General features: G+C 40.0%; 1 protein-coding gene across 9 annotated transcripts in view; it reads right to left on the minus strand.

The window, feature by feature from the left end:
* The window catches only part of LOC125453965 (myc box-dependent-interacting protein 1), a 148,994-nt gene that overhangs the window by 84,431 nt on the left and 48,074 nt on the right, over positions 1-16,489 (minus strand). For all 9 annotated transcript variants that reach the window (XM_048534150.2, XM_048534151.2, XM_048534155.2 and 6 more), the window contains 2 exons: positions 7,319-7,399; positions 1,755-1,809 (listed from right to left, as the gene is read on the minus strand). In XM_048534150.2, the coding sequence (XP_048390107.1) occupies positions 1,755-1,809; positions 7,319-7,399 (136 nt within the window). The remainder of the gene's footprint in view (positions 1-1,754; positions 1,810-7,318; positions 7,400-16,489) is intronic.

The following is a 16,489-nucleotide window of genomic DNA, read 5'->3' on the forward strand; positions in this document are numbered from 1 at the left end:
TTCAAGACTCCAGAGTCAGTGGAAATATTGTCAGTCTACTCAGTCAACTCCTTTAAAAATACTCAGGAAATTACATCACTATTTCTGAATTGCAAGGTAATGAGAGGTTAACCTACTCAACTTGAGAATCTCAGGAATCGACTTCCTGAATCTTGATTGCCTCATAAGACAACTTTAGAGTCCAAAACTATACACCATAGTTCAGAGATAGTAGGAAATGCAGATGCTGGAGAATCTGAGATAACAAGGTGTAGAGCAGGATGAACACAGCAGGTCAAGCATATTGTGGCTCCTAAGAATGCCAACATTCTCAAGTCTGTCTCCAATCAGCTCATCCCCCTACACTATCCCGTCATCATCCATATGCTTATCCAGGACTATTTAAATGTCTCTAATGTGGCTGAGTTAACTACATTGGCAGGCAAGGCATTCCATGCCATTACCACTCTGAGTAAAGGACCTGCCTCTGACATCTGTCTTGTCTGACCTTTGCAAAATTCTCAAATCTACCCAAGCCAAACACTTGCCAAGATAAAGCTCTCTCCTTGATCTATTACTGCTGTTGATTTTTCTTCAGCAACAGTTGGACCACATTTCCAGCAGGCTTTTAATTTCACAAAAGAAATGCACACATTGCAAGCTGCAAATTAATTCAGATTCCATGGATAGGTATGTGCAATGAGTAGGAAATAGAGTAGAAGAAAAATCCCTAATATTTTAAAGTACAAAGCAACCTAGATGAGTGTGATAAAAATTAATCAGCACAAATGTTTGCTTTTGCACTTGCTGTACAATGCAACTGAACAATTTTTCCTCCTAAAAACTGAAGTTAACTTCAAGTTTAAGATTCAAGGTGATCAAAGTAGTACTGAAGTGTTTAAAATTACGAAAGGTGCTGATGTCAAAATCTAAAGGGGTATTTAAACTAATGGCAGAATAGCTCTTTCAAAGGAAAGCATTTCAAGTTTGATGATTTGCAATGCATGAGAAAGAATGGCAGTAAAGTGGTATAAAAACACTGAGGAGCAACAGACCTGAAGGGGAAGGGTTGAAGAGATGGCCGAGTATGATTAAAAATTTCAAAACCTGCACCCGCATGATGTAGGGCATCACCCATCTTGTACCATTCTCTAATTACAACAAGCTTTATCTCATGATCAAGTGAAAAATTCAGGTCAGGCAATGACTGCAGTTGTGTCAAGCTTTTAAAAAAAAAAGTCATAAGATTGATGGATCCTGTATATCCATACTAGAAGGAAACGATGCCAGTGATAGTTACCTTCGGAATACATGGGCAAGGACAAATATGCTGTGCATAATTAGTTTTTTTTAAAATAACCAAGCTGCAGCATCATGCCAATCTAAAAACAGCTGGAGCCAGTACAGCTTTCAATGAAGGTAGGCAAAAAAATGGTATTGCCTACTGCAGGTGCACAATGGTGATTTGTTTTTAACATCAAAGAACTCTTGTATCTACAGGAGGCCCCAAAGCATACCGAGGTTAACCTCGTACACTCTTTGTAAAGGCCAAGATGGTGAATTTGGTGAGGGAATCCATTCGAAAAACAAACATGAGTACGAGTATGTTATTTAGTTCCAAGGGTTAGTTTAGCCAATGAAAATGAAATCATTTGTGGTCCAACATTGCACATCCCTCATCAATGGAGCCAACATGGCCTTGCATCCATTTTAACAGCAGCTGCGACATTACAGCTTTCACTGAAATACAGCTCTGAAGAGTGTGGACTCCTTACCTTTTACAGCAACCAGGTATGCCCGTAGATCTTTCTGGAGTTTAGTTCCTTCACTCTGCAATAAAAATGAAAAGGCAGCTTTATTTGCTTGTAGAAATGTGCAACTTTTCTATAATATAACTGAAGCAAATGCAAATCAAAACAGCAAGTGGCCTTTTAGCAGCATTTTCTTAGCAAACTTCCCCTACGGGTTATAGATTGGCAAAAACAAATGCTTCAGCATACCCAAATCTGATCAACCAAAAGCAAAAACAGTACCGTAGAGGCTGTGAAACAATGGAAAGAGAGACTTGCATTTGTACTGTACTTTTCTTAGCCAGTGTTTTTATACTGCAGTCAATCTTGGAACATCTAAATATCAGATGTCCAATTGTACTGTGCAAACCCCCCAAAAAAATAGCAGCGATAATGAGATAATATATTCTATGAATGCTGAATGATCGATTTCTTGTCACATGTACCAAAATGCAGTGAAAAGCTTTGCTTACCAGTGGTACAGGCCGATCATAGTAAACAAAGGATGTACAGATCAAAAAGACTTGGACCGACGCATACAGGTTACATTGCACAGGGTGTGCGCCACACAAGATCAATGTTAGCAAAATCAGCATATTTGAGTCTATGGAGTTCATTCATTAGTCTGCTAACAGCCAGGAAGAAGGGGTTCCTGAACTTGCTTGTGCATGTTCAGATTTATTTATCTTCTGCCTGATGGAAGAGATTGTAGAAGATCATTACCAGGGTGCGATCAGTCTTTGACAATGTTGGCCACCTTTCTGCAGCGGCGAGCCATGTAAATGGAGTCCACGGGTGGAAGATTGGTAGGATGGTATGGGTTGTGCATATCACTTTCTGTAGATTCTTATGGCCCTGGGAAAAGCAGTTGCCATACCAGGTCTCTTTACACCCGGGCAGTATGCTTTCAACGGTGCATCAGTAGAAGTTGTTGAGGGACCTCATGGACTAGCCAAAATTATGAGCTGCCTGAGAAAGAAGAGCTGTTGTATCTTCTTGACTGTCACATTTACGTGTGAAATCCAGGACAGATTGGTGGAGGGATAGACATCGGCTGGACACTTGGAATAATTCTCTACACTTTAAAAGATCCCAAGACTTAATTTTAAACTCACCAAAGCAAAATGGGGTCTCAATTTAATGTCTAATTTAAAGTCAGCATCCAGAACAGTGCAGCACTTTCTCAGTATTGTACCGGAATCTCAGCCTTGATGTTTGTGGAGTGAGGGTTTAGTTAAGAATTGAGAGGGGCAAGTGCTAGTTTAAAAACAATACAAGTTGTGAAAGGAATTACAGGCAACAGGAAAACAAACTTTGCACACAACGAATGCAAACTATTTGGAACACATGTACTGATTCAGATTTAAGTAGTAATGAAAAGTGCATTATTTGAAATTTGAATTTAACAGCAGATGCAATGGTTGTTGGTTGCTTCTGAAGGTTTTCCTTCTTTATATTTCTGAAATAATTCAGTTCAGAAGTTAATAAGACCATAAGGCCATAAGACATAGGAGGGGAAGTAAGGCCATTCAAACCATCGAGTCCACTCCGTCATTTAATCATGGCTGATGGGCATTTCAAGTCTACTTCCCTGCACTCTCCCCGTAGCCTTTGATTCCTCGTGAGCTCAAGAATTTATCGATCTCTGCCTTGAAGACATTTAACATCCCGGCCTGCACTGCGCTCCGTGGCAATGAATTCCACAGGCCCACCACTCTCTGACTGAAGAAATGTCTCCTCATTTCTGTTTTAAGTTTACCCCCTCTATAACTAGTAGATTCAGACACCATCTAAATCGGATTTAGAGTAGACAAAGTTTAGGCTTTCATTTGTGAAAAGTTTGTATCAACATACTTGGAAAGGACAAAATAGGTAGCCCATATCCCACAAAGAAGAAAACTGTCAGGAATCAGCTAAGGATTTCTCTAAAGAATTGAGACAGATGCAATTTATCTGGACTCGCCTCTAATGGCTACTGCCAGAAAAATGGTTAAACCTTAATTTTGCAGTGTGTTTGGGATCTTTTAACAGTCTATACTCAAGTAGCTGAATAAGTTTAAGCTTTATGTAAGAAACACTTGTTGATATAAATCTGAAATGTCCTATAAACATCATGACAGATATTCTCATGAACTAAAACAAGTGTCTGAGGCTAGTAGCACAATCAGCCGGAATTGTATGAATATCTAAGAGGAAAAAAAAAGGAGAAAGTAGTTTTGGATTGTTCAGAGCCACTGGAGGTTGACGGGCTATACTTTTCATAACTGAACTTTTGATTCTCATGTGCTTCTTGTAAGTTCCAAAGTAAGTTATTGGCACTTGATTTTGAAAAGACAGAGATAAATAGGTTCTAGATTAGTAAAGGGATCAAAGATTACATGGAAAAGGCAGGAGAATGGAGTTGAGAAGCATATCTGCCACAACTGAATGGCAGTTTAGACTAGACAGACTGAATTCAGCTCTTATACATCTTAAGGTTCAATGGACTTCGACAAAATAAAGAGGGATCACCTCAATTTATCCACAACACAAAATTCCAATACTTTTCCAATATTGACCTCATTAAGATTTTCATCATTCCTTCACTAGTGACCATACCATCAGCTACCCAGCCCCTATGCTCTGGGATTTCCTCACTAAACTTCTTTATCTGACCATGTGTATGTAAAGTCCTCCATCCAAAAGTAAAAACTTCAGACAAACCTGCTTAAAAAAGAAAAATGTCAGGTGTCCCAAATTCTTATTTGGCTGAGCAGCAAATTTTGTTAGATAGCACTTCTTTGAAGCACAGATGAGGCATCACATTAAAATCAGTGCATGGATACAAGTTACCTTAAAATTTTTGAAATGAAATTCAGAATTTAAACTTGAGAACAGATTTCAATTTGTCTATCCTGAATGCTGATGAGTTACATCAGGAATAACTGAGCTGCTGTCAGGTGTGTATCTTCACAGGAACGCACTGTGAAGAAAGCAGTCCCCAGACAGAGCACAGGTCGGATATTAGCGTCCGAGATAATAGGAACTGCAGAATCTGAGGTAACAAGGTGAACAGCTGGATGAACACAGCAGGCCAAGCAGCATCAGAAGAGCAGGAAAGCTGATGTTTCGGACATAGTAGTTTCCTGGATTGTACGAACTCTGAAGCAACTTTTAATCTTCCCTTTCTAAGGCAAATGAGCCTAACTCCACGGTGGAGGCGGTATAACAGACATGACAACATTAAATTTGGCAAGAAAACTAAAAATTCATATCGAAAAGATAAAACTGAAAAGAATGAAAATATTTTCAGGGGGAAAAAAAAACAGAATTAAAAACTATTCCTTTTAACTTAGATTCCTAGAAAATGACTACTTACTGGAGCAAATCTTTTTTTTCCCCCCCTTGCACTTGCAAATCAACCCAATCAATAGATGATGGGAGGCTGTTTCATCAGTGTTTCAGCTGGCTCTAATTAGCACATTTTTTAAAAACCTTACACTAATCATTAAATCATTTATACCACTAACAATAGAATAAAACTGCCCAAGTTCTGTGCATGCACGTTGAAACCTACTGTTTTGTCAATTCACGGATCAGATGTGTGTGGGGGCAGTAGCAGATGGTGAAGCCAACCAGTCTACCAGTAACAGATGAATCACCAGTTCCATTAATACCAATGTTCCCTGACTCTGTCAAGCTCAGGAATTCCGAACACGTCTTCCTGACACCTACACATAAAAGGTTCTCCACATGTTGCTCTGACAACGTTTTCAAAATAATATTCTCTTTTAAAAAAAGATAGATTCCCCTTTGTACCACATTTGAGTGTTGCCTCAAGCAATGATACATAAGAATAAAGTCTAAACAATACAACTTGAAGGAACAGAAATAAAGTGGAGAAACTCAAGTTCAGGCTGCATCTGTGTGGAGAAAAACAAGAGTGAATACGGAGTCCAGTAATCTTTCATCAATTGAAGGACCTCTCCTTTGCAGAGGGACAGTCCCAATCAAGGGGACACAGACTCAAAATTAGACCTAGTCTGTTCAGCAGTGCTGTCAGGAAGCACGTCAAAATGAAAGGTTGTGGAAATCTCCAAATTTGGGATCAGGTCAATTGAAAATTTCAAAAGAAGGTTTGTCATGGGTACATTGCATCGAGATACAGCTCTACCATAACCTAAGTGAATGATTCAAAGTCTTCAAGAGACAAAGTCTCTTTCAAAGTGCTTGTTGATGCAACAGAATAACAGATGATTGGCCTAGTCACAGGGCAAGACTGAATATGTTCATCTACTTACTGCTGCTACACATTTGTGCAAGCTTATATCACCAAATAGGATTTTAATTAGACATTCCTGCCAGCAGTGGTAAAATACTGACCAATATCCTCATTCTCTTCAGAAGTCAGAAAATCCATTTGACCTCCAAAGCACTTGCAATCATGTCAAATATTCAAATGTTGCACATGGATACAAAAATGAGCCGCACTCTAATTGCTTTTATGCAGCTACCGTGTGCAAACATTTCAATCAACTAGGACTGGCTCCAATCAACTGCAATGAATCATTTTCACAAGCACAATCCAAATCAGCAATGTCAACTCAGTTGGATAGAAACATTACTAGCAATGGTCCCGACCAGTCAATGCAAAAGAAAAGCTGGTCTGCTGCACTGGCCTCCAGGCTAGACAAAGAGAATGAAAGAGTCAAGCCACTCACTGGGAATGAAATGAGCACATATGTCCACCTTGCTGTCACTGAACATGGGGCAACTAAAGTTACCTCCACCCTTTCGTCCACTGCTTCTGACCGACTTTATTATCCCATTGAGTTTTCCAATGTGCAGCACTCTTTGCTCAGCATCAGAAAGTTATGAGTTCAAGTCCCATGTGAGTCTGGAATACCCATTTAGAACGACATTTTGTGCACTCTCATAATAAGAGGCACAAAATATCGTTTGACACTGTTCAAAAAGTAGGTGTTCTTTCCAATGTCTTGGTCAAGATAATCTTCAACCATCACAAAAACAGATGGTTACTTATGTGAGCTGACTCTTCACAAAATCGAATGTCAAGTCTTCTTGCAAGTGAATGCACAAAAGTAGTCCATTGGGTATAAAGTAATTGAAGATGAGGAGGATTATGGAAGATATCACAGACGCAAGTTCCTTCAAGTTCCATCAACCCTGGTTCCACAGCTTTAATGGTATGATTCAGTGATTCACATTACAGGTCAATTCAGAAGGTGGCTAAAATTGCACTCCAGAACTTAATAAAAATCATGACTCACATTCTAACGAAGTATTGTCATAGGTACTTTTCAGATGAGATATTAAAAAAGGGTCCCATCCATCTTCAGCTGGAAGTGAAGATATCACTGCATTATTTTGAAGAGTAGTAACTGTCTCGGCCAATGTTTATATCTTGATGCCAGTTTTCAGAGGAAGTTAACTGCCAAGTTTACTACAGTGATTACGATTAAAAAATACTTAAAATCAGTTGTAAAGCATTTGGGAACATGTGACGGTCTTGAAAAGCACCAAATTATTTCAATCAAAACACCTCTTACCAGTTGCCTGCTGAAGTTCTGTACACACTGCTCAAATTGTTCATCTTTTGTCTCATCAGCCTTGCCCAGTTTCTGAAGGACCTGTAAATTGAAAGAGATACAGATATAGAAAAATCAGAAAAACAGATGAACATATGAAGAACACAAGAAATAGGAGGCATAAGCCATTCAGAAACTTGAGCCTACTCGTCCTTCAATAAAATCATAGTTTATCAGGTTGTGGTACACAGTCAACTTTGTCTGCCTAACCCCCAATAATCCTAAACAACCATGAAGGAAAAAATATAAGACCAAGTTAGACTCCACTGCACGCACACTAACATGACTCTCAACAGGAATTCATTGCCAACTTAAATAGGCATCTGATGTTGAAACTTGTGCTCCTTCATTGTACAAAATAAAAACCAAAAGAACTGTGGATGCTGTAAATCAGGAACAAAAACAAAGTTGCTGGAAAAGTTCAACAGGTCTGGCAGCATCTGCGAAGGAGAAAACAGAGTTAACATTTCAGATGCAGGGACCTTTCCTGAGGGCATCTACCACATCAAGTCCCTCAGAATCAAACTAAGATTCAGGATCAAAACTTGGCCATTCTGCTCATCAAGTTGCTCCACTATTCAATTAGTTCATGCATGACCCTCAACCAGTTTCTTGCCTTTCCCCATAGCCCTTAATGTCTTTACTGATTAAAAATATGCCTCTTGCAACCTTAAGTATACTTACTAACCAAAGTTTAAGGGCCTTCTTCAGTAAAGAATTCCACAGATTCACGACCTTCAACAAAATGTCTTAAATTGACAGCTCCTTACTCATTATGCCTGCTGGGCCTAGACTGACTCATGAGAAGTAGTTTCTCCACCTCGATCCTGTCAAGCCTAAGAATTTTGCATGTTTCAATAAAGTCACTGTTCATTTTGCTAAACTCCAATGATTACAAGCCCAATCTACTTAACCTCTCCTCAACAGAAATGCTCTCCATACAGAGGATCAATCTAGTGAACCTTTGCAAGACTGCTTCCAACGTCAATATCTTTCCTTAGATCTGGAGACCGGAATTGTTCCTAGCATCTCAGATGTGATTTTACACTTCAATAGGGACAACTCTCATCCTTCAAATTAGGCCCAACCTTTTCAACTATTCTCCATATTTCATACGTGTTCCCAATGTAAGAACTTGTAAACAGACATGTGACCAACACAAATCCTTCGCAATTTCACAATTACTTGGAGCGGGAAAGCCAGAATGACGAAAGCGTATGATATATTTGTTCTTTTGTGATTTTGCGAAAGTATCCAAAGTTTGAGGAAGATCAGTGTAGTTTTGCACTTTAGTTGCTGAGCAAACAGACAAAAGAGAATCTGAACAGATCAATGCCATCCTCAGAGAAACAACCTCTGCATCAAGGAAATACTTTTCAATGTACTCTTGGAGATGCTGGGCAGTTGGAGAAGTTTGCAATGATGCAGCATGACCTCTAGGTTTCTAAGAGTTTAGAATAAAAACAGTGCTTAGCGAAATAGTTAGGAAACATTAGTTTCAGATATCATCACTCAACTGTTTCTCATGCAAATCTGACAACTGATGTGAAAATTTCCCATCATTCTGCAACCTGCAGCAACATCAATTCCCCAACAAGAAGCCAAAGGAACTTTATTCTACTGCTGTTTCAAATTTTCATCCGCTGGTTTTCCCCAAATTTTACTCAATCTGATCCGCAGAGCCGTGCGTCTTGTCCCATGTTATGAATTAATGTATTTCAGTTCGAGGAGGATTTGGCTTAAATTTTCATAATGTTTCATTGATAACCAGTATGCCACTTGGAGAATGAATCTGTCTGAAACAAATGTCATAGTGCATTGACAAGCCTGAAAGTTTTTGTTCTAATCAGTATTAAAGAGAAATTAACTGACCACATTTGGTAGTCAAATATGATAGCCAGAGACTTTTCCCCAGGGCAGGATTGACTGCCATGAGGGGTCATAGTTTTAAGGTGTTAGGAGGAAGGTATAGAGGAGACATCAGAGGGAGGTTCTTCACCCAGGCAGTTGCGAGCGCATGGAATAGTTTACCAGTGGTAGTCGTGGAAGTGGAGTCATTAGTGACATTTAAGCAACTGCTGGACATGCACATGGACAGCAGTGAATTGAGGGGAATGTTGGTTAGGTTATTTTATTTTTGGATTAGGATTATTCCACGGCACAACATCATGGGCCGAAGGGCCTGTACTTTGCTGTACTTTATGTTCTATGACTTTTGGTGCAACTGGTGTAGTTTGACTGAATTTTGAAGGCAATTTTTCCAATACAGTCATAACACTTAAAAATTCATTTTCTCAGAAATCAATAAGTACAGGTGAATTATCTCCAAACATTTCCAACTCAGACATTTCCCTCCTGGGGTAATAACTCTGGCAGGCCTGGCAGTTAATCCATTTGGATGCAAGTTTCATGAACAAGTCAGCAAGGGGAACACATTTAGAAGGAAGAGGCCTGTCTACCATATTTAAAATTCAGACAGACGATTTACTCATGTTAAATCTTTTGGGTTAAAGCAAATCTCAACTCTTATAGCACTGCCAATTGCTTTAAATCAAAGACTTCTTGGTTTTTAACAATTTGCAGAAATCAACGCTTTCACATCCACTATCTAGGCCCATCAAGGTAGTCATTTCCATTAAATACCCCTTCACTCTCCTCTGCACCAAAGAGAGCAACCAGCATGTGTCCACTTGGTGAAAATTTATCAATCCTGTTAACATCCTAAATGCTGTATCAGTAATAATGGGAACTGCAGATGCTGGAGAATCCAAGATAACAAAGCGTGAAGCTGGATGAACACAGCAGGCCAAGCAGCATCTCAGGAGCACAAAAGCTGACGTTTCGGTGATGAGGGGTCTAGGCCCGAAACATCAGCTTTTGTGCTCCTGAGATGCTGCTTGGCCTGCTGTGTTCATCCAGCTTCACACTTTGTTATCTAACATCCTAAATGCTGTTGTACACAACGATTACATCCTTCCTGTGATGTGGTGACCAAAACCACCTGCAGTACTGGAGGTGTGGCACTAGCGCTGCATACATTCCTAGCAACTTGTAGCCTAGGCCCCTACTTGAAAGGGAAAACTTACAGGTGTAGTAATTGTAACAAGTTCAGCCAGACAGATTTCAAAGAATAAGAGTCCCCTGATTGGACCAGATTAACAGACCTAATCAGGGACGCCTAGCCATATAGACAGGAATGGCAAAGGCTCTATTCACTCAGATCTGGCTATGCCGAAGCTGGATCAGTGTCAAGGACTCAAAGGGCGAGTGGTGATGGGGTACCAGCCTCTGTGGAATTATTTCAACAGGGCCACACATCTTTCAAAATAACTTGGCGCAAGTATTAAGTATCTTACAGTACTGAAAGGCAATGACATTCAGCATGTATCAAACTCCACACAACTAATGTTTGTGCATCAAAATTAAATTTAGAGTGCAAACTGAAGATGCAACGGACAAATTTAGATCCAGCAGGATTATAAGATCTTCACTGTTTACATTTGATCATACATAAAAGATTTCAAGAAACTACTGCTGACATTGCCAGCAATGCTAATAAATCTGAGTAAAAAGGATGAGTCTAAACATAAAGTTTTCAAGCAACAGTGCCAGCAGCTTAATGACGGTGAAAATTACAGCTGGCCATTGGCAAAGGCAGAACTAAGGGGGTTAAGGACAGGCAGCTCATACTTTAAACGTAATTACACCAAATCCAAATTAATTATTTTAATAAATAAAGAGGGTCAATGATAGTAGCGCATTACATGAAATACTGACTTTCACAAATTTGAAAAAAGACCACATAATAGACTTTGAGCACCTGAAAGAATGGTAAGTAGTTTATGAATGCAGTTAGTCCAGGGATAAAAGGCTAATGGGCGTCAAGAATACTGTGGTCAAATAGCCAGCAGCAGAAATGGCTGTCAGACTGGTTAAGAGCTACAATCAGGCATTATGTGAACTTTGGTCAAGCTAGGTTAAACTCTAACCTTGGTTAGAGCTGGAGCCAGGACACAGTGGGACTTGTCCTATCAGCTGCAACCTGTAGTTTCCCATGTTGACCAAATAAGGGAGAATCATGGTGGTCTAGACATAGTGGCAAAGTTATTACCTTATATAGAGTATGGCACATGGTTGTTTACAGCACAAGCAAAAGTTTGGGAGCAGTTTACTTGTAAATGCCATTGGCTGGGATTGAACATTGCGACAGATTTTTAACTGCCCTCTGGGAAATTAGCGACGGGCAATAAATGCTGCCTAGTTAGCGACCCCCCTCATCCCGTTAATGAATAAAGAAAAAGAAATAAAATGTAAAGTTAAATGAAGTTAAACTTGAAGTTGAAGTTCGATGAAAGAAGTAACGTTGCAACAAATACATGCTTTTATTTAACTCTTTAGGTACCAATATAAAGTTTTAATTAAAAGTCTAACTCTACTCCCTGTCTTTTGTTTGTGACACAAGGTAAGAATACCTAGGTAAAAAGTTTGAGTACTTTTTTGGGCAACAATGTGAGTTCAGTATACAGTACAGGTAAGCAGAACAGCATCTAGCCCCTAAAACCTGGCCTGCCATTCTACATTCCGTTACTTGATTCCACAAACCCAACTTTGCTCAATACTCCTCAATAATTTTCAGTACAAATATCTAATCTCCACATAAAGGTAATAACTGATCGAACAAATTGCTGCTTCCTGGAGTTCCAAATTTCTCCAAATTCAAAATACTGGTGCTTTTGCTTTTACTTTACTGTATTTTTAAAATAGTAGACTGAAATGAGAAAGAACTGCTTTAAAACCAAGGGTAGAGTTTGGCTGCATGTTTTGAAGGCAAGTAACTGCACATTGACAACCATGTTTGCCCAGCTACTGAGGTTTAGTCCAGATTAGTTGGTTCAAAAAGCTGAGTAGTCTGTGGATCAATGACCAGTTGTTATCAATGACACAGGCCTTGTGCCTGCCAACAATGTGTTGGTTTCTGGTAGCTAAACACATTTGGGCTAGGACAATGATGCAGGGAAGCCTTCAGATTTCCAATGGCTGTAGAACTCTTGTTCTCAGCAGTAAGTGCTGCTTTAAACCTGAACAAATCCATTGCCTCTTCCCCCAAACAGCTGCTACAAGCTGTGACTTAATTAACAATGATTTGGATATGAATGTAGGAGGTGTAATTAGTAAGTTTGCAGATGATACTAAAATTGGTGGGATGCAGTGGACAGACAAGATGGTTATCTCAGAGTACAACAGAATGGGTTAGGTATATGAATAGGAAGATGCTGACTCCAGCATCTGCAGTTCTTGCTACCTCAGGGTTGAGAGGGATATGGGTGAAATGCTGGCAAGTGGGACTAGAGATTAATTTAGGATAACTGATCAGCATGGGCAAGTTGGACTCAAGGGTCTGTTTTTATGCTGTACATCTCTATGACTATATTAAACTGTAACAAATAATCTCCAAGTGAATCAGCTACCCTGTTCTTCTTGCAAGCCAGTGGAAGCATCTGGACTAGAAAGATAGAAGCAGCATTCTGATTGGCACAAAAACCATACCAGCACATTCTGTGAAGATTCCATTGATCTGCTTTCCTAGTTTTTCTCCCCCCTCAGTCCATAACACATTTTATGTGCCCATCTGACTTTATTTACTCACACATGAGATGCAGATGTCATTGGCTGGATCAGCATTGCCTGCCTTTCCCTAACTGCCCTTGAGAAGATAGTGGTGAGAACACCTTCTTCAACTGCTCCAGTCCGTGTGTGCAGGCACTTGCATGAAATTATAACAGGGAGTTTGCGAGAGGATGAGTATTTTCCTTAGAGGTTTTCCTTAGAATGGGAAGAGTTCTGTTCTCTACGTGACCTAACCAAGGCTTTGTAGAGCCAAAACAAGCATTCTCCCCGCTCATTCTAACCCTTCAGATGAAATGATCAGAGTTCCATTCGCCTCTGATTATTTCTCATACCAGATCATAACATTTGAATGATCTATGTATCAGGACCTCTGTTTTGAGCCAATTAGAAAGTTACCATGTTTTATCATTTAGGGGCAAAGCAGACGGCCTCTTATTTGAGTTTACGTAAATCTGTTTGCTACAGTTTTGCCCATCTGCAAATTCTGTCAATATCCATGGAACATGACACTTCCACCTGCACAATTCACACAGTATCACTTTTTTTTAACGCCACTGAATTTTGAATGTGGTTATTATATCATCCAAAAGAAGGAAATGTGGTGAACAGTTTCAACTCAAGCCATCCTCAGAGCATCGCTCAACAGATCCTCCCCATTACAGCAGTTTCCAGCCAAACAGTTCTAAATAGTTTTCAGCCCACCATTTTTCTACTGCAACACAAGCATAAAAATCAATACAATTTAGAAGTCTTAAGCCAACTTCGTTATAAATTAATTCACAGGATGAGAATGTTGCAGGCTGGACTAGCAGTTATTATACATCTCCACCTGCTCTGAAGAAGTGAACTGCCTTAACCCTTTGCAAGATTAAATTAGCAAACAAAGTCACCATAGTGTCAGAGGACTACAGAGTATGGTTGCTTAGAAACAACACTGATAGGGGTCTTTAACGTGAGGGTCACATCTCTGGCAAAGAGCAAGGTTGAGAAGCATGAACTTCAAAAGGTAACTCCTGCCAGTGCAGGTTGAGGAGCAGTTCATTCAATTGGCTAGATGCCTGGTTTGCAATGCAGAGTGAAGCCAACAGAGCAGGTTTGTAAGATGATGGCGTGTAGGGACAGAACTGCTGTCAGGAAGTGGGCAACATAATTTTGACCCAGGAACAGTGATGCAATTCCAAGTCAAGATGGTGTGTGACTTGAATGGAAACTTGAAGGTGATGTTCCCACACAGCTGGTGCCTTTGTCCTCCTAGATGGGAGACGTTGTACATTTGGACAGCGTGGTGTGGGGCTTTTTGAGTTAGGTTTTGGTGAGTGCAGTGCATCTTGGAGATGGCCTTTTTTGGGAGGGTGGCATGACTTTTATTTGCGACTCTCACTCGGCTTATGTAAACACTGTTCAGAGGTTTACAGAGCGGAATATATAATCTCCCTGCATTTTCCCAATATGTACTTTTTTAAAAAATCAACCCAGTCACCATTTTGTGCAGGTGGAATGGAACTCCGGTCTTCTAGCTCAGAGGAAGGCACACTACCACTAGACCTCAAGAAATCTTTGGCTGCCATTGTGATGGCGGTGGGTGAATGTGGTTCAAATCAAACAAATTGCTTTGTCCTCAACGGTGTCAAGCTTGAGCACTGCTGGAGTTGCACCATCCGGGCAGGTGATACACAATTTCCCACACCCCGATTTGTGCCTTTTCAATGGAAGATAGATTTTAGAAAATCAGGAGGAGAGTTAATTGTCACAGAATTACTAGCCCCACCAACCTGCTATACTACTCTCAATATTTATGTAGTGAACTGGTTCAGATTGCAATCAAATGGTAACCCCAAGGATGTTGACCATGTGGGATTCAGCAATGGTGTCAGTGAATGCCATGTGGCAATGGGTAGATTCCCTCTTGTTGTAGGGATTGTTTAGCAAGCAAGAGTCATGCCACAGATCAATCAAGTCTGGGCACCTCCCTGGTTATTTCACATTTGGACAAGGACTCCATCAGTATTCAAGTTGCCGTGAATGACGTTATAGATTTTGCTTTCTTCAGGTCAATGAAGCAGCTGAAAACAGTCAGGGCTAGGAAACTCCGTGATCTTCTGCAGCAGAGATGACACTAACAATTCCTTCCTTCTCTCCCCCTCCATCTTTCTTCACATTGTGGAGGGGCTGGTGTTGAACTGGGGTGGACAAGGTCCAAAAAAAAAACAACACCAGGTTATGGTCCAACAAGTTTATTTAAAGACAAAGTGTTTGCACTCTCACTACTTCTTTAGGTATCAGAGAGATGGCATCGGACACAGAACTTATAAACAAAAGATCAAAGGGTCACAGAACTGATGGCAATGTTGTTCCATCTTCAGTTTGTTCAACACAGCATCAAACACAGGATTTATAAGCAAAAGATGAAAGGGTCATAGGGCTGATGCAGTGTTGAACAAACCGAAGATGGAACAGCACTGCATCAGTTCTATGACTCTCTCATCTTTTGCTTATAAATCCTGTATCCAATTCTATCCCTCTCATCGAGAATTAAGAGAGAGACTCCAGAAGCTTGTCTTTAAATGAATCTGTTGAACAGTAATCTGGTGTTGTGAGATTTTTGATCCAAGTCACATTGAGTCAAACTTTGTTACAGCTTTTTGATGCCAAATTCAGTCAATTGCATCACTTGATGTCAAGCATTGTCACTCACCTCACTTCAGGAAGTTAGCTCTATACTTGAACAGCGCACAAAATGAGATTAGGAATCAAGTAGTCCTGTCAAAAATCCAAACAGATCAGTGACCTTTTGTTTAAAAACTCACTCATGGGACATGGGCATTGCTGGGCCAGCTAGAATTTCAGTGCTACGGATATTGTTGTTGATGATCCCCTCATTTCACTAACAGTAAGGGTAGACAGACAGGGCGGCAATTGGCCAAGTTAAATTTGTTGTACTTCTTGTGCACAGGATGTAATTGGGAAAATTTTTACAGTGGCATTTGCCAGTGTTCTAGTTGTACTGGAGTACAAATCCCCTGTATTTTTGCCATTAATTAAAAAGCAATTGGATACGTACATGAAGATTAATTTGCAGAATTATGGAGAAAATGCTGAGTGGAACAAATTCAACAGTCGTTTGAAGTCCTGGCACAGATTTGACAGGTCAAGCATTCTGTTCTGGAACCTTCTATGACCCAAATACAAGGAATACACAAATACTAATCCCCAGGAGATGTGCACACTGCAGATCTCACATTATGGCTCAGATGATAAAACTCAGTGAAAACTGCCCTGCTACAATATTAAAAAACTGGAAAGTAACAATGTTCAAGATTAAAATAGTTGAAGCAGAAATTCAGGAGGTGGTGAGGCTGTCAAAATGCAGTTTCTTTTAGAGATAATGGGAACTGCAGATGCTGGAGATTCCAAGATAATAAAATGTGAGGCTGGATGAACACAGCAGGCCAAGCAGCATCTCAAGCAAAAGTCCAAAGTTCCCTGTCTTGTTGGAGGCCGTGA

The sequence above is a fragment of the Stegostoma tigrinum genome, chromosome 7 (assembly GCF_030684315.1).
Source record: "Stegostoma tigrinum isolate sSteTig4 chromosome 7, sSteTig4.hap1, whole genome shotgun sequence".
Taxonomy (NCBI): domain Eukaryota; kingdom Metazoa; phylum Chordata; class Chondrichthyes; order Orectolobiformes; family Stegostomatidae; genus Stegostoma; species Stegostoma tigrinum.